Source organism: Acanthopagrus latus, chromosome 8 (assembly GCF_904848185.1).
Source record: "Acanthopagrus latus isolate v.2019 chromosome 8, fAcaLat1.1, whole genome shotgun sequence".
Lineage (NCBI taxonomy): Eukaryota > Metazoa > Chordata > Actinopteri > Spariformes > Sparidae > Acanthopagrus > Acanthopagrus latus.
In genome coordinates this window covers 24,384,612-24,411,497 of record NC_051046.1, presented here as the reverse complement: position 1 = coordinate 24,411,497, position 26,886 = coordinate 24,384,612, and the positions used below count along the sequence as shown (strand labels likewise).

Below are 26,886 nucleotides of genomic sequence, written 5' to 3'. Positions count from 1 at the left end.
TATATACACTTCCCCAGCCTCAGAAGAAATACTGTGGCCTCCCCATGGGTGTCTTTCCTCATGAGGTCAGAGTTCCACACTAGTCGCAGACGCAGCATAAGATGTTCAATGCTTACTGACATCAACAGCCTCCATTGTCGGATCCCCTGGCATGTGAAACAAGTATCTTAATGTAGCTGGGGAGGGGAATCTACGGCCTTAACAGTTTTTCCAAAGATGCACACATGAACATGTGGTGGAAATTAAGCAAACAGCTGAAAATCTTCGAATTTTTCATATTTTTTGATTCACATTTGAGTTTCTTCTTGTGAACTTTAACTAGTGCAGATATTGGTTGTCACATGTGATAACCTTGGGCTGGGCACTATATTGACATATTACAGTAATACATCGTCTTAGATTTTGAATATCATGACAGATGTTGTCTTCCCTGGTTTTGAAGGCTTCATTACCCCTTGTTGCCTCAAGTGATGCCAATTTCAAAACAACCAGACTTTTCTAATTGATCTAGTACTTGCCTTTACTTTGTCATGATGTCCAACATTACTGCCAATTATCAAAAATGTCATCATGTTAATATTGTTTAAGTACCAATAGTCATCCCTACAATTTTGACATTTGCCCCAGGACAACCCCACATGACTTCACAACCAAAAATGATAAAAAGCTAATAAGTGACCTGTAACATTGTGTAATCTCGGGGAATCAGGACAGACTACCAGTCTTCTGAATCTAAGTAATTAAATACACTTAACATCTTCTGATAAACACATTACAGTGGTCAGAAATAAGAATGTGATGATTGCGCCGATTAAAAACATGATGCAAAATCTTAGAACTGCATTCAAACGTTCATTAGTTTAAAAATAACTGTACCTGGAGTCAGTGTTTATAAAAATCGATACCTCCTTTTGAAACACCCAGTATATTACCATCATCCTACTCACTTGTAATCCTGAATGAACACAGATACGTTGCAGTTTGAATGCTTTATTTCCTGTATGTATGCATACTGCAGTTAAGTAGCAAGAACTAAAGGCAAACTAGAAAGGACTACAAAATACAACACATGGACCAATACATTTACAAAACATTGAAAATGTTACAAAATGGGCTGTATTGGTCCTTCTATTGTTGTTCTTCAATTTGGATCTTTGTACAAATTGTCACCATCACTTTGCACAATTTACAAGTGCCTGGGAGAGACTTTCAGAGCCAGCTTCAAATGGAGAAACCATCGGCAAACTGTCTCCACCAACACGCCGACGCACCAGGAGTAGACCCCCAACCCCACCTGGGAGATTTCACTCCATCTTCCTGTCCCACTCAGGGATAAAAAGGAATCAAATGAAAGTATCAGGCAGCTTTTTTTCTTCAATCATCTACCATTCAGCCTCTGAACGCAAAAAAAAGGTCAGAAAAAAGGATTTGTGTGGGAGGGAAGCAAACCAAGAACTTTGGTAGTGAGTGAAAATATGTTTACATGTCTTTACATGTCGGGATACATTTTATTTGACATGTGCATTTGCTCTCCACTTATCTAAGCTCCCGTGCTCCCTTTATTCCAATATTTACATCAAAGCATCAAAAAAGTATATTAAACAGCATGTCTCAATCAATTCCCTCCATCTCAATTCTGCCCCAAAGGGATAAACAAAAATCTAAATCCTTAGATCCGTGAGCAGTAGTCCTTTAATCCACACTTCAACTGACTGTGGGTTGCCAGTTTATCCAGTGCCAACAGTAAAGAGGGAGGTGTGCGAGGGGGGAGTGGGTCAAGGCCGCGGCATCTCTCCCGAGGGCTATGAGCTGGCTGGTACACAGGCTAGCTGGCACCGGTGCCCTCCATGACCTGCTGGGCCTGCTTCTGTCCCATGCAGCACTGGGCTACTGACTGGAACAGCCTGTGGGAGAGGGGACCGAGAGACATTAACATCTGTTAAAGAACAGCGGAACTGGTAATGATGACGAACGAGCTGACAATTCAAAGACAAAACCTACTTTTCAATCTCAGGGGCACAGTGCACAAAGTCGTGGCTCCAGAACTTGAAGGCAGGATTCTTGATCAGCTCAATGAAAGTGATGAGGAGACCCCATGGGTGAGGCCTGTTCACTATCAGCCTCTCCAACAGAACCCTGCAAGAGGTGGACCAAGCTTTGACTAACAGCACTTGTAGTTCACTTTAACATAGCGATTTTAATGCACTTCTTGTGCTGAAATAATAAAATGACTCCGATCAGACTGTCTCACCTGGTGATCTGCTCCTGGATGGCCTCGGTGTTGGCCTCAGCAAACAGATAGAGCATGGTGCAGCTGAAGTAATGAGTGTGGCTGTTGGGGTAGCGCAGCTGATTGGCGATCGCATTCAAGAACAGGTAACGCCCTGAAAACACATGACCGCACAAGATGTTAACAACATGGTTAATGTGACGTGAGCTGAGTTTGAGTTTTTTGTATTAAAGCCACTGTAAAAAGCGCTGAATTTTTCAGCACCTATGGACTACTTGACAGAAAACTGATGTGGTTTCTTTGCTGCCATCTTACCCTCAGTGTCCAGGTCTACGGCCAGGTTCTGGAAGATGTCCATGTGCGCAGAGTGAGTGATGGTGCTCATGGAGGGGGTGCTGCCCTTGTTGTGGATGTGAGCGATTGCCTGTGTGCCTACGTACAACACCAGAGCATTGATCAGCTGGATGTTGTAGCGGTTTCCTGGCTCATTAGACACCTGGGAGACAAAAGGAGATAACATCATCATTTGCTGAATTATAATAATGGTAACACTTATTTAAAAATGATGGACGCTTGTCCTACCTGCAGGTTGCTGCGCAGCTCAGACAAGAAAGTGACTGGTGAACGAGTCTTCAGATACGAGTCCAGATCCTTCTTGAACTGGGAAGGCATGACGCCTGTGAAGTTGGTGAGGATACGGGGAGCGATGTTGATCTCACTCAGCATGTCCACCTGTAGCCGGGGTGTTAATAAAACACAGATTCATGAGATCATTTGTCTTTTTAAAAGTGTTCTCACAAGGCTGATGAAATGCTGCTTTTGTAGACTGTGTCAAACCAAAATAGCAAGAGCTGTGTGTGTGTATGCGCTTACCTTCAGGTTGGGTGTGAATGGGTCAGGGAGCCTCATGTTGCGTGGAAAGGCACTGAGGATGAGGTTGCGGAGCTGGATGCAGTTGGGTGGGATCACATCACAGAAGCCGTAATGGTAGTCACACAAGAACTCAGGGAAGTCATGCAGCAGGACCAGGAGCACTCGCAGTGTGCCCTGAAACAGACATTAATGTTAACAGTTAGTTGAAGGTTGTGTAATCCAACATTTCACAGGAAACATTTGCTGTGAATGATGAAATTCGTTATGCAATAACAAAATAAATAAATTCCATAGCTATCCAAACGGCACCACAAGGTTGAAATAATCGTTACCAAGACAATTACAACCAAACTGAAGACCAGGTTTCATGAGCCAGTTAAAAGCACTAGTTTCAGTGTGTTTAATTAAAGAAAAGTGACAGACACATGGGATTCACTTGTGTTGTTAAGGAAAAATGACAGCATACCTTGTAGAGGATTTGCATAGGTTTGTTGAGCTCTACATTCCTCAGGAATGGGGCCAGGTACTTGAAGAGATCAATCAGCAGCTGCGCATACATGGGCCAACCCTTCAAGACAAAGTCAGTCTATTCAATAACTGCAAACATGCATAAAGCAGCAACATTTGTGTGTTCATGAGTCGAATGTGTGAACGAAATAGTATTTTCTTATCCTTGCATACCTTCTGCTGTGGTGTGTGTGCTAACATCCTGGCGATGAAGATGCGATGGGAGATGAGTTCCAGCCAAGCATAGACAAAGCCGGGTGCTTTGGTGGGTCTCAGGATGTGGAAGGTATTGCTGCAGATAAAGGAAAATAAATCAGAACCAAGGTGAACTGGTAATACTGTAATTTCAGGACAATTTTATGCACTAAACTCAGTTCATTGATTCAGGTCAATGCCTTACCAGAAGGCAGTGAGTGTCTGGAAGTTGATGGTCTCCAAGACATGTTCGGGGGCATTGAGCTCCAACAGCAGCATGATGAAAATGCGGTGGTACGGCAGTTGTTGGAATTCCGTCTGACGGACGTCGTGGTCCTGGATCAATACCCCAACTACAATACCCAGCACCTACAAGAACAATACAGAGCACCGTCAGAATCAGGTAAACCAGTTAGTCAAAGACGGTCACCAGTTTCTGCAGAGGAGATGAGCATTTATGCTCTCTGCAGCTGTTGAGATTCAATCATCACATGAAAATCATGATCAGGCTTTATGGTCAACAATGGAAGATTCTAAAATGCTTTGACAAATATCTAAATGAAAATGTTATTATTTTGAGAAGTCTTCACACATCTGGGAAGTGGTATGTTGTTGTTATCATGCCAATGTACCTTGTTGAGGAGGTTGATCTTTGTCACTGTGTTGGTGGCCTCTCCAGAGTGTTTGACCAACAGTGCTATGAGCCTCACAAAGGCATCCAGGTTGTGGTAACACTTGGCTCTGATAATAGCTGCACTGGCTGCTGGGTTGTGCTGCTGCTCAGCCTGAGCCCGATAGCTTATCTCCACACACATTTCAGTGCACAGTCGGAAGAACCTTGTGATCAGGTCATCGGTCTTCAGGATGCCCTGCTGGTGCATCTGCAGTAAAAAGGAAAGGCAGACTCGAAATAAACATAACAGTGAACGCTCATTCTGGTTTGTGATTATCATAACTGATAAATGAGTGTTTACCTGGCCAACAAAGGCAGAGAAAGCCTTGGTGCTATCCCTGCCAGCAGCTGCTGAGTGATACAGGTTCACCCATTCCCTCAGGAGGTACTCTGCCTTCTCCCTAAGGCCTGGAGGATCATCATATTCTGACGCCTGTGAAATCCCAGAGTGCATCATAAAGTTGGGTCCGCCATGGGCCCGGTCAATCATGGCCTCATAGTTGGACCGAACAACATCCATCAGCTGGGGAAGACTGGAAAAGAGGGAAAGCGAGATGAGAGAGAAGTTAGCTTTAACTTGCACTCAAAGTCATGAATTTCATCAAACAGTAAGAACCTTGTGGACAAAACCCAGTTCAACACAGGAAAACCAGTAAAAAACTGGACCAACATTTCAATTATTTATAAAAGCATTACAATCTGGCAAAGTTAATAGAAATAAATCAACTTATAATAAACAGAAAGGAAAGTTTTGAATGTAGTTTACCCCTCAGGTGCGTTGGCTCTGGAATGTGCACAGGTCCTCATTAAAGTCTCAATCGTGTGGAAGAGGTCAGCCTCTGTGACATGGCTGACACTGCGTTCATCCACAAGCAGCAGCTTCACCAGCTGCATGGCAAATGCAACCGCCATGTAGTGCAGTCCGTTCTCCATTGACTGGAAGTAAACAAAAATCAGCACTGGTTATAAATAGCACTTATACAGGTCAAACTACACACCAAAGTCAAACCAAATTCCTAAAAATGCACTTTGCATCCAGAAATATATTAAATTAACTGCACAACTATTCACACCAAACTCAAAAAAACAAAATATAAAAACGGTAATAAATAAAATAGTGAATGACTAGGTGAAAGTGTAATATATACCTGTGCCAGGTGCAGGTCATACTGCTGCATGTTCACCAAATGGTTCCTGATCAGAAGCTCCACTGCCTCTACGTTGTATTTGTACTCATCACGACATTCAATCAGACACCTGTAAACAAACGCAGCAAATAACGTCATGCAAGGGGGACATCTTTCTTCTTCATCCCTCAAATGTAATCTATGCCAAGGCTAAACAACAGTGATTATATGATTAAATTTGTGACGCTAACAGGAGCTCACCTGGTGATCTGCTTATTGCACCATTGTGGTCCATAGGCACGTCCATCCTGTAGGGCTTTAAGCACCAGCAGATGGCACTCCCTATACCGGAGCAGCAAGTCTGCATCAGCCCCACTAGTAGCATCCAGAAGACCCTCCACAGCCTGGGAAGAATAGAAACCAATTTAGTAAAACACAGGGTAGTATAGATTGATCCTAAACCTTGCATATCTCATCTTTCCCAACAGACTTAATGGCAACCGTAGAAGTCACTTCTCTACCTTCTGTAGCAGGCCAAGTGCAGCGATGCCGTCCCTAGAGTTTCTAGCCAAGGCCACAGCTTCCAGCAGGCTACGCAAAGCCTGGGTCAGGGGGTTCATGGCAAGGGCAGGAGGGATGGCATGGAGATGCTGCTCCAGGTCTGCCATGCACTTATCGTAGATCTGAGCCACATCATCGGTGGCCCATGCCTGTTGCTATTAACACAAAGACAAAAAGGACATTGGATTAATTCAATGTATTTTTAAGAATAAGGTTCTGTGGGTTTAAAACAGCAAAACAAATCTGCAACACAATTTCACAAAAAAAAAAAAAAAAACACATTAGTTATGTGTCGGCTGTTTAAGTTTCACTCACCTTCATGGGTTGAGCCAAAAAGCCAGTGGGTTGGGAGAGATCATTGCTGGGTAGGAAACCTGGAACGTTTCTAGCAAACTCCTCATATACAGCAAGCTGCTTGGGGTCCACTCCTCCCACCTACAACACATGCATGAATTGTTACACTCAACAGCAATGCTATCATATATAGCCCTGACACATTATCAGGGCAGATCCATTACCTAGTGTAAGAGTAAATTATGATTTTAGCTGCAAGTAGCAGTGGTATAATTTAATGGCTTTTTTCCTAATGTACTTCATCAGCTACTGGATGTCACAATGATCTTACCTTGAGTCTGATCTGCTCTGGCATACGCTCAGCCTGGTACGTCAGGACAACTGGATCACAATAACGACGTCCCTCTTGACGTGCATGCTTCCTCAGCTCGAACTCCTAGAGTAAAAACCAAATTTAGAAATTGCAAACTTTGGATTCTCAGTTGGTGTGCATTAAACATTTACAAAACAAAAAAGTTATACAATGAAAATCATACAATTCATACATTGTGTGAAAGCCAAATGTATACTAGCACAGCAGCCTACCTCTAAAGTATAGGTATACAACTATCATCTTCAGTCACTGTTGCAATGAAATCCCAAGACCCCAAGTGTTCACAATTCTGAAGTAGTTGTACTCAATTTCAAATAGTAGTGGTTACACAAGCCATAGTTAATGCACATTTACAGTTACTGCTGTTGAGGGAGTCTTCTAAAAAAGTCTCACCGTGGCTAGTCTCTTGTCCATTTCAGGGCCAGCCTTCTCCACAGCAGTTTTCTGAATGAAACAGCAAGCCAATTCACAGTTGTCTTGAGCAATCCTGGCTGCAGCCTCTTCCATCATTTCCCGCTGTTGGGGGGTTGGTGCCTGGAGGAAAAAACACCCAAGTTAGAGAAGCAGGGATGTTGACAGGTATCAGAGGACATATGTACAGAAAGAAAGTTCTCTCTATGCTTATTTTTAATCTTATAGGACATGAGCCCCCATTTAGTCATTCAGCTTACCCTAAGTGCAGCAGCAAAGCTGTTCTTAAGGTTGGTGGCAATGCTCATGAGCAGGGGCTCGCGGCAGGTGATCATGGCCATGCCGGCAGTCAGGTTTCTCATCATATGGTGGGCAGCCACACGCATACGGGACTCCTCTGAATCCAGGGCAAAGTCCTTCCTGATGATCTGCTCACAGGTTGTCATGGCTATTTTGATAGAGCGGTCAACCACAGGGTGCACCAGCTCCTGGACAGCTCGCTCTACTGATTGCCGAACACACTGCTTCAACTGAGGATGGGCCTGCAGCAGAGGGATCTAAAGACAAACAATGAGGAATGAGAGAAGAGTTAATAAAGGAGAGACAATTCAAAAGGATAACAATAAAAAATATTTTAACCAATGCAAAAAAGAGGGTGGGTGTGGCTGTGTCTGTTAACGTGAACACTGCCATCTCCATCAATGGTTTGCAGGTGCCCAGCACTTACGTTGACATTTATATTGATGTGTGGAGCCAGGCCTGCCAAGGCATACACATTGATGTCGTGGTAACTGAACTGTGGCGTGGGGGGCCCAGTGGTTGTGCAGGTGGTGGTGGTGGCAGCTGGGGTTGAGGGAGGAGCTGCAAATGGAACAAAGTCTCCTGTTGGTCACAAAACGCTAGTTTGATTAAAATCACAAGAAAAAGCAGATTATCCAGACAACATAAACACAAAGCAAGCATAATGGCAACAAAAATGAGGTAATATGAAGCTTTGAAGAGTAGCATTAAAAACAAATAAATAAATTAAAAAAACCTTCACAAAGGAAAAGACAGAACTGATTAGGGCCATCAACAAATATTCTAAATTCAAATATGTATTTGAATATTAAAAAAAAACAAACAAAAAAAACGGAGATTAGATTTTGAAAATTAATATTCAACTGTGGAAAAAACACATCAGCGGCTGCTCTGCGAGTGGGCGTACGGCATGACAGGTCAGGGACAGGTCACAGGAGTCGCACTAGCAAGCGTCACTGCTGAAAGTAAGACACGACAAAAACTGTGGCAGATGCAGGTGGCTTAGAGGAAAACGAAATGGCAGAAATTTCAGAGCTCAACTAAAAAGCCCCGTTTGGAAATATTTTGGATTTTGGTCAGTAGACAGCAAAAATGCTGAGCCTAAAGATAAAGTTGTATGCAAACTGTGTAAGCTACAGTTAGCTTACTATTCCACCACTAGCAACGTGAGGGCACATCTCGAAAATGTGCATCTAAATGAGCATGCCAAGATGTCTGGAACTCCAACTCAGCCACATTTTGACACATACTTTTCACTGCCCACCACAAGCTCTTTGTCTGCAGCATGACAAGAGGCATGCACGAAGAAACTTGCTTCGTTCTTATGCAAGGACATGAGGCCGATCAGTATCGCTGAAGGCACAGGCTTCAGAGAGTTTTGTCAAGAATTGGAACCGAGGCACCGTATCCTGAAAATACCTATACAAGTAGTTATGTCTCACTGTATTAGTTTGTCCTCCTGTTATTGACATAATGCGCAAATACAGATATTCGAATGGTTCAAACCTATGTATTTTTTTTTTTAGAGTGAATATTTGAATGTCATTTTGGATTAATTTTGACAGCATTAGAACTGATGTTAAAAAGCATAGGCAGTATGATATAGAATTAGTATTGCAGTAATCACCACAACATTTTTTAATAGATATGCTGACATCCATTAATTAATATTGAAAGTTAAAAATAATTACTCAAATTAATTCCATTTGGTCAAGTGCTTTCAAGTGGCTTTCTCAAACTTTGTCCAACTGACAAAATTATGGGCCATACTATGTTTTTTTTCCCCAATAATTTATAAGGTTGAGACATTACTGGGGTCACAGTTCTGCTTAAAAAAGCAGCACAGAGCAGCTAAAAAAATATGTAGTATCCACCTGCAGTAGAGACTGGCAACATCTCTTCTGGAGGCTTTGCCTCTTTCTTTGGTGCTGAGAGCTGCTCCTCCAGGCTCTTTAACTTCTCCTTGTCCTTTAGCAAGTTTCCTGGCTTGAGGTCATTGATGTCCAGAGACAGGTTCTTACACAGAACTTCAATCTCAAACTTTAAGTTAAGCTGCAGTAAACAAAAGAACAATGATCAATATTTTCACAATTTTTCAGTGCAAGTCGCTGAAAGTGTCAAACTGGGTTTGGCCTATGAACTGCAATTTCTAAACTGACGAGTGTTAACAGAGTTAAAGACAATATTTTGATGCCATGCGATACAGAATGTATATCTGACAGTGTTGGATATAGCTTGGTTATGGTCAACGAGTAAACTATGCATTACTGTTTTGTAACATGAGTAGCTCACAAAGGTCACCAAACCAAAACATTTACATGTTCCCTATGAAACTATGATTTAGGTAGAAGCCCTATATGGAGTTAAGCCGCTACAAAGTAGAGTAATTACCTTGAGGTCATGTTCCTGATGCAACTCAGCAAGAACATTCATAATGGCCATTGTCCAGGGGTTCTGGGGCCTGAAGACCTACAACATCCCAAGCACACAGTTATAATGACTATGAAGAATCCAGACAAACCTCAGACAGTGGTATCAGGCAAGTTTAAACCAATTACATTAACTGGAAATATTGATGTAATGTAATTTGCATGAGACAGCTCTCTGTCTACATCCATGTTAGTCACCATGCTTCGTAGACTGGACTCCAACACCTTGGCCACAAATGGAACCACATACAGAAGCTCCTGTTGGCCTTTCACATAGGCCTCCAGAAGCAGAGATTTGACTTCCAGATCCTGAGAAATGGAGAAAAATATGTTGAGCCAACTCAAAAGATGACAGGAGTGCAACCAAGTAATGAAATAACAGAACCAATATACAAAATCTTACTGTATAAAGGATAGGCTTGTTTTTGGCCAGTGTAATCATGCCCAACCAGTGTCCCAGATTCTTCAGCAGAGAGCGATCAGAGAAATTGGCAGCTGCCTTGTCAGAGGTCAACAGAACCTGAAAGAAAGGGTGACATGAGAGTGATTGTCAGTATTATGCAAACTGTGACAGTTTTTCAGCTGTGCTGCAACTGTGTTCCACTATAACTGGCTGGAAAAACACAAGAATGTGATGTCTAAAGTAGGCAGGAAATAAGAAAAATCACAGTCATCTTATCCCCCACCATTTTTACCTTGATATTTCTGTAAGTTTCAGTGAGGACCATCTTGACAAACTCAGGGTTCTTGAGAGTATCCAGAAAGTTGGAATAGAGACTGTGGAAGTTGGGCTCAATGCTGACACGCTTCATCACCAGGTACTGAGACACCCAGGGCATAAACTCCTCCTTCACAGTCTCTTTCAACTCCTCAACCTGAAAAAGGAAAAGGGGGGTTTAAAGAGGCTTCTTATACCACCTTTGATATACAGTCATGTATTGTCCATTTTACCTTCTGTGTCATGTTGGACTGAGAAAGGTTGTTGAAGATAAAAGCGATCTTCTCCTGCACATTCTCTGGAGGCTCGACAATCCTTTCTGTTTGGTCAGTGGCCACCAGCAGGGTGTCAATGTTGGTTGTGTTTATGGAGGGCTGCAGGCAGGAACAACATTAATAAGCATCCAAACAATCATGAGTCTAGTAACTGTATATGATTTTAACATGCAAAAAACTAAAATCAGGGGGAAGCGTCAATAAGGCACATTTCAGTGTCAAACTCACAGGAACATCCTTCTTGAAGCTGGTTGTAGGTCTTGTGATGGTGGTGGTCTTGGCTGCTGTTGTTGTAGTTGTTGTGGTGGTGACTAGAGTGCTGGGCTGTCCTGGTTGTGGAGCTTTGGGACCACCCGGCTGCTGCGACTGGGCCTGGGCTTGGACATGTGCCAGTGCCAAACTGCCAGGAGTGGTGATGGAACCCTGCATCTTCACCGGAGGGTCCCGTGACTGTTGGCCATACTCGATATACTGCACGCACAGGATATTCAAACGTACAGAGCGAGGGATTTAATTTATCTGAATGGAGGAAACCTTCCCTATATTCAAAGCCAGGAAAAAATAGATTAAAAAAAAAAAAGATAAAGGATAAATTAAGGAAACCTGATTACCTCTTGTAAATGGTGGGGAAATTGCAAGAAGTGGGCAATTGAAGCCAGATGTTGACAATATTGAGGGTAGTCCTTTAGTCTAGAAAGATACAAGATGTTTTAGCCTGACACAAGACAACGGTTATTATACAAATACTCATTTAAAAAAAGCATTTCAGTACCTGTTTTTAAACCTATCTAGAGCAGCAATTCCAAAGTAATACATTTTGGATCCGTAGGGTTTTCTTAAGGCTTCAAGAACATATCGGAGGGCCAAGCCAAGGGCCATGTATGTGACGAGACCCTTCTCGATAATGCCGCCAAAAAGGCAGGCAGTGATGTGCAGCTCCTTGTCTGGGTACTGGGGGAAGAAGCGGTACTCCTCAAACAAGTTCCGGAGCATACAATTGAACACCTCTCGCTCCCGCTTGATGGTTGAATCCTTAAACCTCTGCAGCATCTCCAGTACCTAGAGGGGAGACAATAATGTAGAGGGACATGAGTTAACATGTCATGACATGAGAGTAGATCCAGTCAAAATCAACTAAAAATTCCAATGAGTTTCATTTAGCTTAATTTGTGTTTTTGGTAGAAAAATGTATATTGTCACTACATACTTCATCAACAGACATCGTTGGGTGAGGTGGGTGGTTGTAGATGCGCTGGAAATAACTGTTTGCCTCATCATCTATCTCCTTGCTAAAGTTCTGGTTTGCCTCGGGCCACACCTGAGAAAGATCAGCTGGAAGAAAAAAAAAGGGTAGAAAAGACATTTTAAATCATAACATTGATTTTTGTGAATGTTGTAATCTAACATTGGTGGAGCATGTGCAGAGTAATTAACTCGTGTGAAAATCACTGCAATTAAGTGATAGAACAGGAATCAAAAAGCATTCTAACTGTCAGGTTAGAGCCCTTTTTGAAGCTTATAATGTAGACAAAAAACTAAAGTGGGGCTGTCAGCAAAAGCAGACAAGGAATGGAAGACTGATCTGTATTTCCTCTATGATAACAATTTTTTATAATTTGTATGACATTAAACAAAAAAGGAAATTAAGTCATACACCTAGGTGTTAACGAGAGGTTAAAAACGAGCCTGACTCGTTGAAACGCTCTACACGAAGCCTAGTGAGACTTATTTCTAATGCACCTCGGTGTACCTCACAAATACAGTGCAAAAGGTAAGTTTGCAAATTAAGATGATAATTATTAACTGCAGAGGAAATACAGGGCTGAGCAGCGCAGGGCGGGGCTCTCAGTCACACCACTACAACCACCACTTACAGGCCTTCATCTTACTCTGCTGAAAGGTAGGTGGGTTCAGGCCTGGTGTGCTCATCTTCCTGGTGCCAAAAGGGTCTGTGTTGACTGTTTGCATTCCAAGACCAGAGCCAATACCTGAGCCGATGCCAGAGCCCAAGGGACCTGCAACTAATAAAACACAATCACTTCAATGCATGTCACCTCACCCTCTGAGCTACTATAATTCACCTTCTAAGCATTGTTCATCTTAATATGCTAAGTATAAACCTATGCCTTGCTTGTTTGTGTGTGTCAAAATGAAATAATAAAAAAAGTTTAGTACCAGAGTCCATGCCAGGGAGCTGCGAGGACAGGCTACCAATGCCCCCAAATGGTGTGCTAGGGTTAGGGGTTGAGAGTGGTGGGAAAGCTTTTGCTGGAGATTGGGGATTACTGAAAGCTGAGCTCAGTGAGGTTGGGAAACCCTGCATGCTTTGAGTGTGGGAAGTGGCTGTGCCCCCCAGGTTCAAAGATCCCATGCCTGATAGAGGGTCCATCTAGAAAAGACCAAGAAAAGATTAGGAATGCAGTCAGTTCTGCTGACACAAATCTCCAACGATTAGATGTATTTAAATGCTTGCAGTGGCATGACGTGGCTTTCACATGAACACACCTGTACAGGAGAGATGGCATCCAGGCTGCTGGTGCTGGGGGCACGTCCCTTTGGCATTACCCCTGGTGGTGGCTGCCGGGCTTTATTCATTACACTGCTGCAGTTGGCAACCATGGTTAGGATGGTCTCTGACAGCTCCTGTGACACACTCCTGAGGAAAATAATGAAACAAATCTTAAGTTGAAGATGACACTCTAAAAGAGTGACAGTGGTCAGTGTCTATAAATAACTATACTGGGATAATCAACAATCAAAAATCTTGAATGATGACAAGATCATCAAATGCAACTAAGGGTGGGGATACACTTTAAGCAAGATTGATTCAAAAACCTTGCAAGGTTTAAGTTAAGTATCTAAAAAAAATCGCCTCTCACCCAGCACAGGACTGCAGGCAGGCCAGCATGGTGGCCAAGGTCTCTGGGGGAAGCTGTGCACTTTTGGGCTGGTCCTTGTCTGGAGCCAGGCCCCCCATAATGGATGGACAGCGCCTCTTCAGGAACGTCACACACGCCTGGATAAAAGGTTCCTGACAAAACACAAAATTCTTGTAAAATGTAGTATTATTTAGGTAGTACACTTATAATACAATGATGTCACAATGATTTATTGTGAATAACTGCATGTCTATCAATTTAAAGACTTACCCCATGCTCTCTGATTTTGTCAGTCAACCATTTATCAAGTTTGAGGTATTCACGGCGAGAGGCAAGAGCAGCAAGGTCAATAACAAAGGCAAATGGAGTACCATTCAGCAACATCGATAGAGACTGGAGGGAAAAAGACAGAACAGAAACACCAGCTTATTGGCCATCATGTGGTGATTTTGGATGACGATATATACACCACAGGATATATGGCAGTTCATCACCTGATCTGCCTTATTCAATTGTAATGTTAACTAAAACTAGTGAATCCAACGTAAAACATATGAAGGATTATTATACAATGCAACAGTCTTGTGCATTACACCACTATTTGCTAATTTTTGTGCTTTGGTCTGAGAGATTTAAGATCAGTCATCATGTCAGTGAATAGTGAATTTTGACAAACCTTCAAGTCCTGGGCCACATCCAGGATGCGAGACAGCTTGGCCTGGTCATACTGCTCCCCTCTCATGTACCACTCAGCCATTGAATGCATTATCAACTGACGGATCGAGGGAGACTGTCCCTGGAAAAAGAAGCACCAGGTTTTATAAATACACACATTTTTAAAGAATATAATCAAGACAATAACATCAAACTTAATAGGAAACTTAAAAGAAGACAACAAACAATGACATTCTCAAAGGACACAGGGGACAAAACACTATCAACAGCAAGACAGTTTCTACCACCAACCTGTCCATGCCAGGCGTAGTGCAGGATGATGGCTGAGTTAGGGTGGTTGCCCAGAAAGATGGGCATCAGGGTAGAGATGAGCTCGTGGCGCAGTGTGTGCCAGGAGGTGGAGATCTGCAGCAATGCCAGCACCAACATGTCTGGGCAGTGTTTGATTGGGAAACCAAACAGCTGCTTCACCTGCTCATACTGACCCACCTCAGACAGCCTGAGCAAGCTTTCCACCAGGTCCAGACTTTTCCTGTGAGAATTAGAGACAATCAAGCACAGTGCAATGTCATCATAGTGTAAGCCCATAAATCAGCCCAACCAAATCTACACGCGACAATCTACATTACACAGTGGGTCAAACTATGCCTTTCACATAATATGCTGTCGGACACAGGTACCTACAATTTTTATTATGTTATATTTGAAGCATGCACTTGGAAAAACATTACTTAAAAAAACATGCGGGAGAGTAGCAAATAAATGTTGACAGCTTTAAAACAAAACCTTCTGACTTTAGAACTTAGCCCACAAAGAAGAAATAAAGAACTTCTAAATCCTTCATCACCTTGGCAAGCTACAAAATACATACCAGGTGGCAATCTCCCTGTTGTCATCTTCTGGTGGGGCCTTAAGGATGTCAATGGCCACGGTGTGGCAAGGGAAGTCAGCAAAGCAAAACACTTCTGGGCTCATCAGGGAGTGCTGAATGAATGACAACTGAAAACAGAAACAGGGTAAGATTTTTAAAGAGGCAACACAAGGCTCTACCTTAACAGCTCAACCCACACTGCGTCTAGACAGAGAAATCAATTTCCATTTGGTACTATATCAATCTTACATTTTACTCTTTGACAGCAACAATTCCATTCAATCAAGTTTCCCACTTCAAATCACATCATCCAGATGAGTTACCTGTCCCTCAGCATGTTTCCATGGCCGATAAATGAGATCAACTGGGAAGACCTCCATGCCCAAACCCCTCTGGATGCCATACACCACTATATGCAAGCCTTTACTGTCCCGGATTATGAAGCCTGGGTGGTCCAGCTCGTATGTCACCTCTTTGAAGTTTAAGTTGGGATTCTATGACACAAACAAAAAAAAGAAAATCACACTTACGATCACATGGTAATGGCCATGTTTAATGTAATATGTTGGTGCAAATTTGATTGCAGCTGCATAAGGCATTCTAATGCATCTGTTATTGTCAATCAAAACTGTTTTTATTTCTTCAGTATTGACGGTGGCATCGGTGGAAAACCATACATGTTTAACAGATATTATCTGGGGAAAGTTCTAGCTTACTATTAGAAATAAACTTATAGTTCACTTACCACTTCTTTCACAACATCGATGAGAACCTCAACATTCCACGTGTGTGCCTGCGAGCCATCGTTCTTATCCTTACCATCACTCCAGATTCCACTTCCTGGAGCAGAGATGGACTAGAAAAAAAAAAAAAATGGAAAAGAGAATTCAAGCTCTGATGTACTATAATATTCTCAAGCCAACATCATCCATTATCTAAGTATCAAAATTATTCAATCAAATGACTGACATGATTGACACCAGGGGTAACTCTTAATATCTTAATAACCGGTGCCTAATGTGACACAGGGCAGCTCCAACAACTGATAATCATTTTCAGAATTTCAGAATATAAGACCTGAGACAAAATAGTGTAAAAGTTGCTGCTTGAACATATGTTAACCTCTTGAGCATTAGAGAACTTTTTGACCATTATTTTCTTTATTATATATTTTTTATGGAAACAGCATCTGTTGCAGATGTCAGTAGGCCACTTGACATGGAAGCTAGAGAAAAAAAAAAAAATCATAGTTTCTGCATATGAATATTCATATAAAATAAAGGAAGCACTAAAATACAATAAAGAGCTGTGTCTCATCCGTCCAGTTTACTAATACAATCTGCTGCTAGTCTGAAGTCACTGGGCCACATGACATGGAAGATATTGAAACAAGCTGCAATTATCGTGTATATTTGTGACAAGTAATTTAATGATGGTCCCTAAATCAGTCTCCAGCGATTCAGCATGAGGCTCTGGAGGTGAGCTAACCGTCCTCCTGCTGCTAACTCTCCTCAGTAATGTCTTGGCTGGACTCAAGTGAATATCAGCCAAATATCCAACCTGAAACTAACTTCCTAACCCTAACCCGCCCCGGTTCGATGAGTCACCTGTTGCAGCCTTTGAATAAGATGAAGAGGTTTTCAGTCACTCAACTTAGTGACTTGTAGAAATTATACTAAATAGCAATAATGACAATAATAATCAATTTCAAGATAACTTAGGGTGTAGTGCTTTCACTGTGTGCAACTTCAATTCACCATTCGCATGTGATATTAAACTGACAAATCCCATCTCTTTTTTTTTGCAGTGGTGCTGAAAATCCAGCAGCAGAATGCATATAGGGGACACATCTGAGAACTTTCAGCAACAATTGCCAGCTCTTTGGTGGAGCTCTGCTTTGAAAGAATTTCTGTTGGGACAAATAAATGGACTACTTGCGGAGTGACATGTAGACATGAATCAGAGGCACAAAAAATGTTGACAGCGGTGGCCGGTTATTATGTTTACCAATCCCAACCGTGCCTTGCGCAAAAAAAAAACAACAACAAAAAAACGGATCTATATGATTTATGAGAGCCTCATTTTCAGGTCGGAAAAGCCAGATTTCCTGATTTATCTGAAAGAATCACACCCCTGTTAACCACTTCACAATTACAACACGTGGTTTCTTTTTAGTCTACACGAACATATATGGTTACCAACTATAACTGAAGGGTATGTTTTTCCTTTGGTCTATCTCAAATAAACCAAATTGAAGAAGGCAAAGTGACTTCAGATTTCTTGCTGTCCATGTCCTCTGCAAGAAATGAGCAACTCACCTGTAGTGGAATGCCATCAGTTAGTCCAGAGTGGGTACGTGCCATCATGCCTAGGACCCTGGCTACCTGGCTGGCCGTCACCTCTCTCACCCCATACTGGAGGATTATGTTTCTGCACTCGTCCAGACTGGAAGAACATAGCACAAACATGTCAGAGCTGACTATAATCCATCGTTTTAGCTTTAATATGTCTGTAAAACAAGTTACTATCCTGTGTCCTGTAAAATTATGTAAAAAAACCCCCAAAATAATCATATTTAGTGTCTCAGTTATATACTCGCAGGCATTAGCACCTTGGTATTCAGTTTTAAAAGGCTTGCATTCACATTAAGTAATTTTTCCAATAATTACAGTTAATACACTGGAATTACATTAAAAAGGATATGTATACACATGAGGCAGTATGTTTACCTGTGTATGTAATTTGAAATAATCTAAACATAAATTTACCTAGCACAGAAGCCATAGCCAACTTCTTGCATGAATTCTGCAAGAGAACTCTCCATCATGGTCTTAGCTAACTCCCCCGAGTCTGGCAGGATCCTGTCCATGAGAATGTCCCGTTTTTCAGGGTACAGCAGTGGTGCGAGCACCACAGGGCAGCGCTCCTGGGGGAAATCTGAAACACAACACAGAATTACATAAGCTATTATGGAATGGCACAGCTGACAAACAATTTTTTGAGAACATTTCTCCTCTGTCTTACAAGTCATGTATGTTCAACCATATGTGAGGTTTGTGTTCGTCTCCCATACCTCGGCAAAGTGTCTTGAGGAAGGCGTCAATCTGTTCTTGCCCTACCCCACTGGCTCCCTTCTGGCCAAACAGTAGATGGGAGAGCAGTAGGTGCAAGACCTCTATGGCAATGTCTTGGAAGCCACCTTCCTGGTTTCCACCAAGATCTGCGTCAACGTAGGACCGCAGGAGGTCTGGAAGTTTCTGCTTGATAAACTGCGCAGCTAAGAAACAGTCAAGATCAAGCAGTTAAGAAAGCGTAGTGTTTTTCTATAACTGATGAGTGTATTGATGAGCCAACATTAAAAACAAAATTGGTTTTAAGTGGTGTGGTCATCCATTAGAGAGCATCAAGTCATTCGTTTTTTTGTTATTTTTTTAACAACTTGAAAAGCGCCATTTACTTCATTAAGAGGATGACCATTATTGTTATGAAATGCAATTATTAAAATACACAGTCTACAAACAAATACAATCATTTTCTCATCTTCACTCCAGCCACAGCAGCATCCCACATGGATTTATCACAGAATTCACCACTAATCCACGGGTGATGTCTTCTATGTTAACTGTTTAACATAGTTTTTAACAAGACAAAAAAGAAAACCAACTTGGGTTTCAGATCAGGTGTGCAACTGATTTAAATGTGTCAAGATCTGAATTACTTACCAAAACCACGAAGGTCTGTGTTGCTGGAGTTGAGCAAAGCAAGGCCAAATATCACCTGGTAAAAACATGAATAAATCAAAACATAAAAACTCTGAAACTTGTGAGATAGTAAGTAAATATTTCTTGACTGCCAAACACAAATCATGTACTCTGTGCACATGGTTCAGATGGGTAATTAATGAAGCTCATTATTAGGGGTGGGAATCTCTTGGCACCTCACGATTCGATTCTAAAGCGATTATCGATGCATCTCAATGCAACAATTTTGTCTACATTTCAATGCATGATTTAAAAAAAAAAAAAAAAATCCGAATTTGCTACTCAGAGCTTGCTAATCACTTCCTACTTTAGTGATGATGATTAACAAAAAAGATTAATTACCTTCGCCAATATTTTATTAAAGAAAAGGCTTTTCTTTATCACAGATATGACTTTCTATGAACACATCCTCCTTTTACTGGCAATGAGCAAATCCCTGTGAGAAAAACAGTATACTGCAGCAGCCTATATAAAAATAAAAAAAAAATTTCAATGTAGTAAACAATGTAGCTTGCATTTCAGCACATTATGGACCTATGTATCAGCTCTCATACTAAAACATGGCTTCTTACCTACCCGCTTTCATCAAAGTGTCCAAACCTTTTGTTTTGGTTTCACAGTAGAGCGTTGGCATGGCTGTGTAACGCCATGATAGTATTTTGAATCTTGGCTATAGAGTAAACACCATTGTCCGAAAACCCATGTTCTCCACAACTGAATATGGTCTTAAATCCAATGCAATAAAACTTGCGATGGATTTGGTAATCCTCTTCGCACTCTGAGTTCGGTTGTAGCTGTGCCACCGCCTGCTCAATCGTTCTCTGGCTGGCATCTGCAACAGGTAGCTGCTTCTCTCCCAACTCTGGGTGGCATCGCGCAAGGTGGTTTCTAAAACAGGTTGTGTTGCTAAGTCTTTAAATGTATTTTCTCCCCTCGACTTCACGGAGCTCAAACTACTGCCATACAGTAGCTTTCAAAGAAGTAGGTGCTAGGCTTGGTGCTAGCCATCACAGCCATGTTGTCGCCGCTCAAACATAAACAACTCACACATGTGTTTGGCGTGCATGTACAGCAGAGAATCAGCAGGCGCATTTTGTAGCACTCTGCAGGAGTCAAACTGAATGTTGCAGTGGGCAAACTAATTTCAGTTTTAAAATTGAGATTATTAACCTATCTGCATCAAGACATAATCATTCTAGAGAGAATCGCGATGCACCGAAGATTCTGAAATTTTTCCCATCCCTGCTCATTACAAAGCTATCTTACCTCTTGAACCTTGCTGAGTTTGAGAACTTTACTCAGTTGAGTGAATAAGTGGGCCGATGGCTTCAAACTCTGAAAGACAGTTAAACACCTCAATTAAGATCAAATGTCATTTTTCTATTCATCTGAGAAACATCTGTATACTTGTACATATCTGGAATGATGTTTTCATCAGTTACAGTCGGATGTGTCAAGTAAAAGGCAGGGCATTTTTTGTAGAGCAGGGTAGAAATTATTTACGTAGACTTACGATTTGACCAACTGTAACAATTGATTATAATTTCTTGCAATGCAGATGTCTTTCTATCGATACAGGCTATTATACATTCAGGCTACTACAGCAATAGTACCAAAAGTCTGCCAAAAGCTCCTTACCTTCTGGTAGTGCAGGGGATTGTCAATGGCGTAACACAGAGTAGAGATAAAGTTTGGCTTTGATATCAGCGACACGCACTCCTGGATCAGAAACTGTGTCTTGTGCAAGTTGAAAAGCAAAACATGCCGAAAAGAAGGAGAGAGTAAAGAGAAAAGAGGCAGGTGAAGAATAAGGTAATACAGTAAGTCTCTCACAAGAATATCTATGGAACAACAGGTATTTTTAACTCCGATATTGGCTCAATGATCAAGATTCTATAATAACAACGATGAGAAAACACACCATTAAGGTCACACACAAAGAATCTTACAGTTTATATAAAGATCAATTACCTATAAAAAGGACAGGATTCCCAATGATACCATTTTGAGATAAATGCACAAACTGGGTCAGAAAACACACAGCATTTCAGCAAAAATTAGGACTTTAGAAGTTGGTGTCAGGTATAAAGTGCCAAATTTATAGTAATGGGCACAAAACAACCAACACTACAACATATGGGTGGGCGATTTGACAACTTTAGATTAGTTTACATTATTGATATTGAAGGTGTTCACACAATTAAGAGATTGTGGTACTAAATATCCTCTTATCTTTGATTCAAAACTTTATAACCTTTTTGACTAGCAGATTTTTTTATATTATATATATATATATATATATATATATATATATATATATATATATATATATATATATATATATATATATATATATATATATATATATATATATATATATATATATATATATATATATATATATATATATATATATATATATATATATATACACACACATATACAAACAAAGTAAACAAATCAATACAATGATGTCACCAACTACATGGCAAAGCTGATCTGATGAGTTCACATGGCTCTTTCTTGGGTGACGTGTTGTAAATAATGCAATTCAGGTTGTGCATGGTGGATGAGGAGCTTGTGCCAAAAAAGAAATAAATATTTCATGTAATATTGTGTTTGATGATACAAACAAAATTTAAAAGGCTATTTCATGTCTATCTATAGTCTACAGGGAATTTTAATATTCAGAACAAAGAAAATACAATCTAGAGCATGTGATTAAATATATGATAATAGTATGCTTTTGCCAGAATGCCCACCCCTGATACTATCCTGTGAATTACAAGCACACAGTCTCTCTTTATTATACACACTAAGCTTCTCTGTCAGATAGAAAAGCCTGGCTGTTGGGGCCAGCTGTAAAGTTTTCAAATGCTGCTGAATACACAGACAGCATCCAGACACTGAATCAGCTGGCCTGTACAAGTGATGTTTTTTGTAAAATAGCTCACTGATACCAACAGCTGTCATTCATTAAATGTTTCAGATTTTAGAGGTGTATATTGTCTCTGTAACTCTGACTAACTAAAAAGTGTTATTGTGCAAACTAAGCACTTGATTGCCAAGTTGATAGAGGTGAACAACCAACCAAAATAGTGTGTCTTAGTACATGCCCAATTAATCTGATCTGGTCTGAGACCTGTTATTTATTATAACGATTTACCACATGACCATAGCTGGATTAATGAGACATGTAGACATCTGTCTATGGTCTGTGCTTAGCCGCTTGACAAGAGAAATTCAAACTGTACAGAGGTCCAGTGCACTCGGAGACAGCTACACAATTCATTGGAAGGAACATGAGTCACATTAAGGGAAAAAACAGAACCACACACACTTTCCCTGTACTGCAGAAACTGGTGCAATAACTCCCAGGCACAACTGTAGTTTCCAGCATAGTTTGCTAGCAAATGGCAAGAATACCACGTCATCTACTCAGGGTTAGGGTTAGGGTTAGGGTGGTGGGCTCATTGTTTTTAATCCTTGCTTGACCGTTCATGGCCTGGGACAGTTTTGGAAAGAAATTAAATATCAAATGATAAATACAAAACAAAGAAATCTTGTTATTGCAATAGTTTATTCTAACTTCATTCTTTATCATTCAAAATGAGCCTTCAATTTAGATGATGCAAATTAAAAGCAAGATCAGGGATTCTTCCAGTAGTTTTTTTCCCCCCATCCATCCCAACCAACTTGCGTGCATCCAAAGAAAAAGAAAACACTTCAAAGAAGACAAATCTAGCTTACTGGAAGCCTTCAACTACACTTCAAGCTTCCTGTATGCACAAAGATGATAAACTGACAGACTTGGAGGGGCTTTTATTGCCTTCTTCTTTTATCAAGATATTTTATTGATTTGTTTGGAGGGATGGTTTACTCATGGGGGAGAACACAACTGAACAGAACTAATAACACTATTTAAAAGCTTGAACATTTTACTTTTTTCTGCCACCTGGTTGTGCATATATCCTAGAAAATGTGAAAACCATCCAAAAAATAAAAACGTATCAATGTGTTTCTAACCAAAAATTACCTGGTGAAAGTCCTTGCCACTGCTTTTACCATCGCCACTGAAATCCACATGGGAGAAGAGACAGCGTAGTAGATGCCTGTCTGCCTCAGGACCGTGACGATTTACAATCTAGGAGATCACAAGCAAAACATGAGTACAATATATGGACACACAAAGACATTTTTAGACATGCAGATATAAGACCTCCGTTGACAGATAAATACCATCCCTTGATGTCTTTGCAACTACTTACATGCTGTATTTCTTGCTGGCTGGCTCGGTAATTTTTCTTTGTTAAATTGTCCACCAGATAGCTGATTTGAGACAAAGCCAGCGAGAGCGAGTCAAGATTCATTGCTGGTTGGGGCGGAAGCAGGCGGCCGAGCACGGCGCAAAATCACCATTATTCCCCTTTAGTCACTTCAGTGATAGGTTACTTCTGCTCCCCCCCCCCAAAAGGTGTGAAAAATGTAGGCTTCCAAATGACTTTCCCGATCAGTGGCTCCCAGATCTAGGTAGAGTCCGTCAGTTTAAAATCAAGTTCTGCATCTGCAATGACAGAAAGAAAACATTCAGTGAGTAATTAATACACAAAATGATAAGCAATTCCACTAAACTTGGAGTGCAGAAGCTGTATCCTCATGCGGGACAACATTTTCAATCTATTGACAACACAAAATATTGTGACAGGCTTTGAGGCCTAGATGAACAACGCTCCCAGAGGTACAGTGAAACAGATTTCAGCGTCTGTTGCCTGGGCATTCATTTGCCTAATATATTACCAAACTACGGACAATAATAGTTAAAGCTACATACTTTAGTACGCTTCCATCATGTAAATACTGTAGTTGTGTAAACTTCCCGTGCCAGCGGCTCGAACAAGGCCTCGACTGTAACCTGATTTCGGGCACACAGATTCAGAGCTAGCGGTAGTCCACTTGCTTACCGGAGTAACCAACTTCTGCGTTTAAGATAAGACAAAATAATTACTGTGGCTTAATCGGGCAATATAAAAGTACGTTACCAAACATTAAAATTGGCTAGCCGGAAATTTCCAACGACTACTGTTAAAATCAATCACCGAAACAAAGGGCAAGCTAATTCAAGTTAGCAAATCCTGACAGCTACACGCCAGCTATTTACATGTTACTGACCATTTAGCGGTGTCACAATTTCCCAAGACATCGTGATGATATGTGGCTGAGTTGGTTAAAAGCTTTTAAACAACTTCAGGACCGTACCTTTGTGGCAAGTGGACAACCTAGCTACATAAGCTAACATCACCATGACGCTGGTAGACTTACTACAGAGAAGTTTAGTTATCGTTAGCCAACATGTTTACTGAATAATTGATTTGGCGTGAAATTAACCATTTAACCGGTTACATCTTATCGTTACTCAATGCCGTATTTAACTCTATTTCATATTTATTTCATTTATAGTGAGGCTAATCTGCCTGTGGTCAGTGTCTACGTTAACCTTTAATATAATACCAACTCCCCGTTAGCCATGAGCTAATGCTATGAAACTAGCATTTACGTGAAGCTAACATTAGCAACGTGAGCCCGTTTCAAGCTCGTGTGTATGAATCGGCAAAACAACTAACACTGCGCTTAATGTATGTAGAGATTTTAATGGCCGTTTGAATTGTCTTCCGATTACTAAACCTTCGTAACCGTTACTTATGCCTTGGCCGTGAGACTGAAGGCCGCGAGTATTGCGGATGGCTTTTGCGCGATCGTGCTAGCTAACGTTAGCATTAACCTTGTTAACGCTAGCTTATTTGTACGGGCTATGTCTAATCCATGAAAACGCTGTAGCTAGTTGTAAATGCTAACTATCTTGGGATGACGCGTAAACGCTCATTTACTCCCAACTAGTGTCGATATCGCTAACAGTAGCAATTTCACCAGTGTAGTCAGAGAGAGCAAACTATAGTATCCCAGCAGCGTTGCTAAATTAAGGAATTGTACTTTCTTGGTGTGAGCAATATGACAGCTGCTTTTCAGCAAATAGTCCTTCCCCGCGGTGGTGGCTAACGGATCATTCCCCGTATTATTGTCGTTGTTTACGTCTCACACATAAACCTGTCGACGGCGGCTTCCCAAGTAAGTAGTAAATCTCACCGTGCTCCCAAGAAAGTAATTCAGATGTTCATCCCTTCTTGTTTGTCACAACAAACTTGACGAAATGGAAGGGTCGCTGTGGCTCCAGTTCAGTTTGATTTTCAAAATAAAATGGCGACTGTCACCGCCGCCGCGCGCTCACGCTACATGAGTGCGTGCGGCTGTCCGCGCGACACAAACGCAAGGTGCTCGCCAGGAGACACCTGGGCCGCCCTGGCTGCCATCTACTCGTTCACTTACTTAATTTAATGACATTTAATACCAGGATGAAGATTAAACACATTTCTAGCAAGGCGTTATCTGGAAGTAAAAAGAGATATTATGTGTCAGGTTGTGTTGAAAGCCTCGCTGAGCAGTGATGATTCAATGGAATTTGTTTTGTCAAAACTACCAAGTGCGGACAGTTGCACACTAAACACTACAGTGTCAGAGGTCTAGAGATGTGTGTGTGTGGGTGTGTGGGGGGGGGGGGGGGGGGGGGGGGGTGTCAAATATTGGTTTCTTAATTCAAAAAAGTGTTGTCATAAATGAAGCGCCAGCAGCAACAATGTGGCATTTAATGTCCGTTTTTTTTCTATTGTTTCCTACCTAATGTAGTCATCAACAGTGGGATGTAACTGTGAGGAATCTGCCAAGCCATCAGTGTTATTAGTGATAAAAGGTTTGGATTGTTTATTTACTGCACATGAGAAAATAAAGGGAGTTCAGACAAGTGATTTATTTAATGGTGGTGGTCTGTTGTCAGTTACGCAGGTGAGGACCATGTAGTCTGAGAGCACATAAAGAAAATGTAGAGATCCAGGCTCTTTCATCACATGATGTGATGGAACACATTCCTTGGTTGTTTTACTGTAAACTAAAGTATTACATGTAGGATTTATGTGTGATGCTTTCTTTCCAAAATTGTGTTGCAACAAGAGGTGGGATCTTCCAAACCACATTTCAGTGGTTTGGAAGCAAACTTAGGTTTGCATACTTCATATTACATATTTCAATTGTAGTTTAGGATGTGAATATATAATATTATTACATTCTTTAAAGTATTTGATACATTCTGATTATTTATCTAATAAAACACCACATTAAATGTGCAGAATGAACCAAAGAGTGACTGTTGATGTAATAATTCACCTCTTATTTGTTTACTGTCATCAAACCAGATTAATGTGACATGTTACATATATATTATTTACATTTTACATTCCTTCATTGTGCTTTTTTTTTTGACTGTAGAAAATCCTGCAGAAAGTTGCAAGAAAACAGAACACAGGTCCATCACATATTGTTTTTAAATTTGTATGGATTATTGCTGCAACTATAGATTTTGTTTTATCTGTATTATCCTATTATCTGTATCATCTATCAGTTAATCTGTTTATTTTTGTAGTCAATGTAATATCAGAAGATTGTAAAAAATGCCAAATATAAACAGTAAATCCTCAAATTCGAGCAAATGTTTGGATGTTTCTCTCGATGATTGCTTTTTACAATTAATATACACACATATGGATTAGTAATTATCACTGGTGATCAATTAAACAACTTCATCACATTCCACATGTCAGAACTCTGACTTCCAATAATTCGTGCTAA

The 26,886-nt window shown here is 40.9% G+C and overlaps 1 protein-coding gene across 12 annotated transcripts; it reads right to left on the bottom strand.

Annotated features, from left to right (window-relative positions):
* Window positions 1–974: 974 nt before the first annotated feature.
* cnot1 (CCR4-NOT transcription complex, subunit 1) lies at window positions 975–25,480 on the bottom strand. 12 transcript variants are annotated; one of them, XM_037106040.1, is made up of 49 exons: window positions 25,294–25,444; window positions 23,421–23,716; window positions 23,189–23,296; window positions 20,791–20,889; window positions 20,419–20,487; window positions 19,114–19,168; window positions 18,465–18,668; window positions 18,160–18,328; window positions 17,710–17,836; window positions 16,137–16,247; window positions 15,715–15,885; window positions 15,392–15,519; window positions 14,812–15,052; window positions 14,522–14,641; window positions 14,116–14,238; window positions 13,846–13,997; window positions 13,472–13,622; window positions 13,142–13,355; window positions 12,841–12,987; window positions 12,174–12,298; window positions 11,739–12,025; window positions 11,578–11,656; window positions 11,195–11,446; window positions 10,925–11,065; window positions 10,669–10,848; window positions 10,377–10,493; window positions 10,172–10,282; window positions 9,936–10,013; window positions 9,419–9,596; window positions 7,972–8,126; window positions 7,505–7,801; window positions 7,227–7,367; window positions 6,792–6,896; window positions 6,482–6,601; window positions 6,127–6,321; window positions 5,867–6,009; window positions 5,627–5,735; window positions 5,245–5,414; window positions 4,780–5,011; window positions 4,438–4,686; window positions 4,011–4,174; window positions 3,785–3,902; window positions 3,570–3,671; window positions 3,104–3,277; window positions 2,813–2,962; window positions 2,546–2,726; window positions 2,252–2,384; window positions 2,002–2,136; window positions 975–1,904 (listed from the first exon to the last, which is right to left on the bottom strand). In XM_037106040.1, the coding sequence occupies exons 2-49, from the start codon at window positions 23,520–23,522 to the stop codon at window positions 1,826–1,828; spliced, it is 7,191 nt and encodes a 2,396-aa protein (XP_036961935.1). In that variant the 5' UTR covers window positions 23,523–23,716; window positions 25,294–25,444; the 3' UTR covers window positions 975–1,825. The 12 variants fall into 12 exon arrangements, with proteins under 12 accessions (XP_036961935.1, XP_036961940.1, XP_036961937.1 ...); XM_037106045.1 differs by having other exon boundaries at window positions 7,972–8,105; XM_037106042.1 differs by having other exon boundaries at window positions 11,195–11,437.
* Window positions 25,481–26,886: the final 1,406 nt, after the last annotated feature.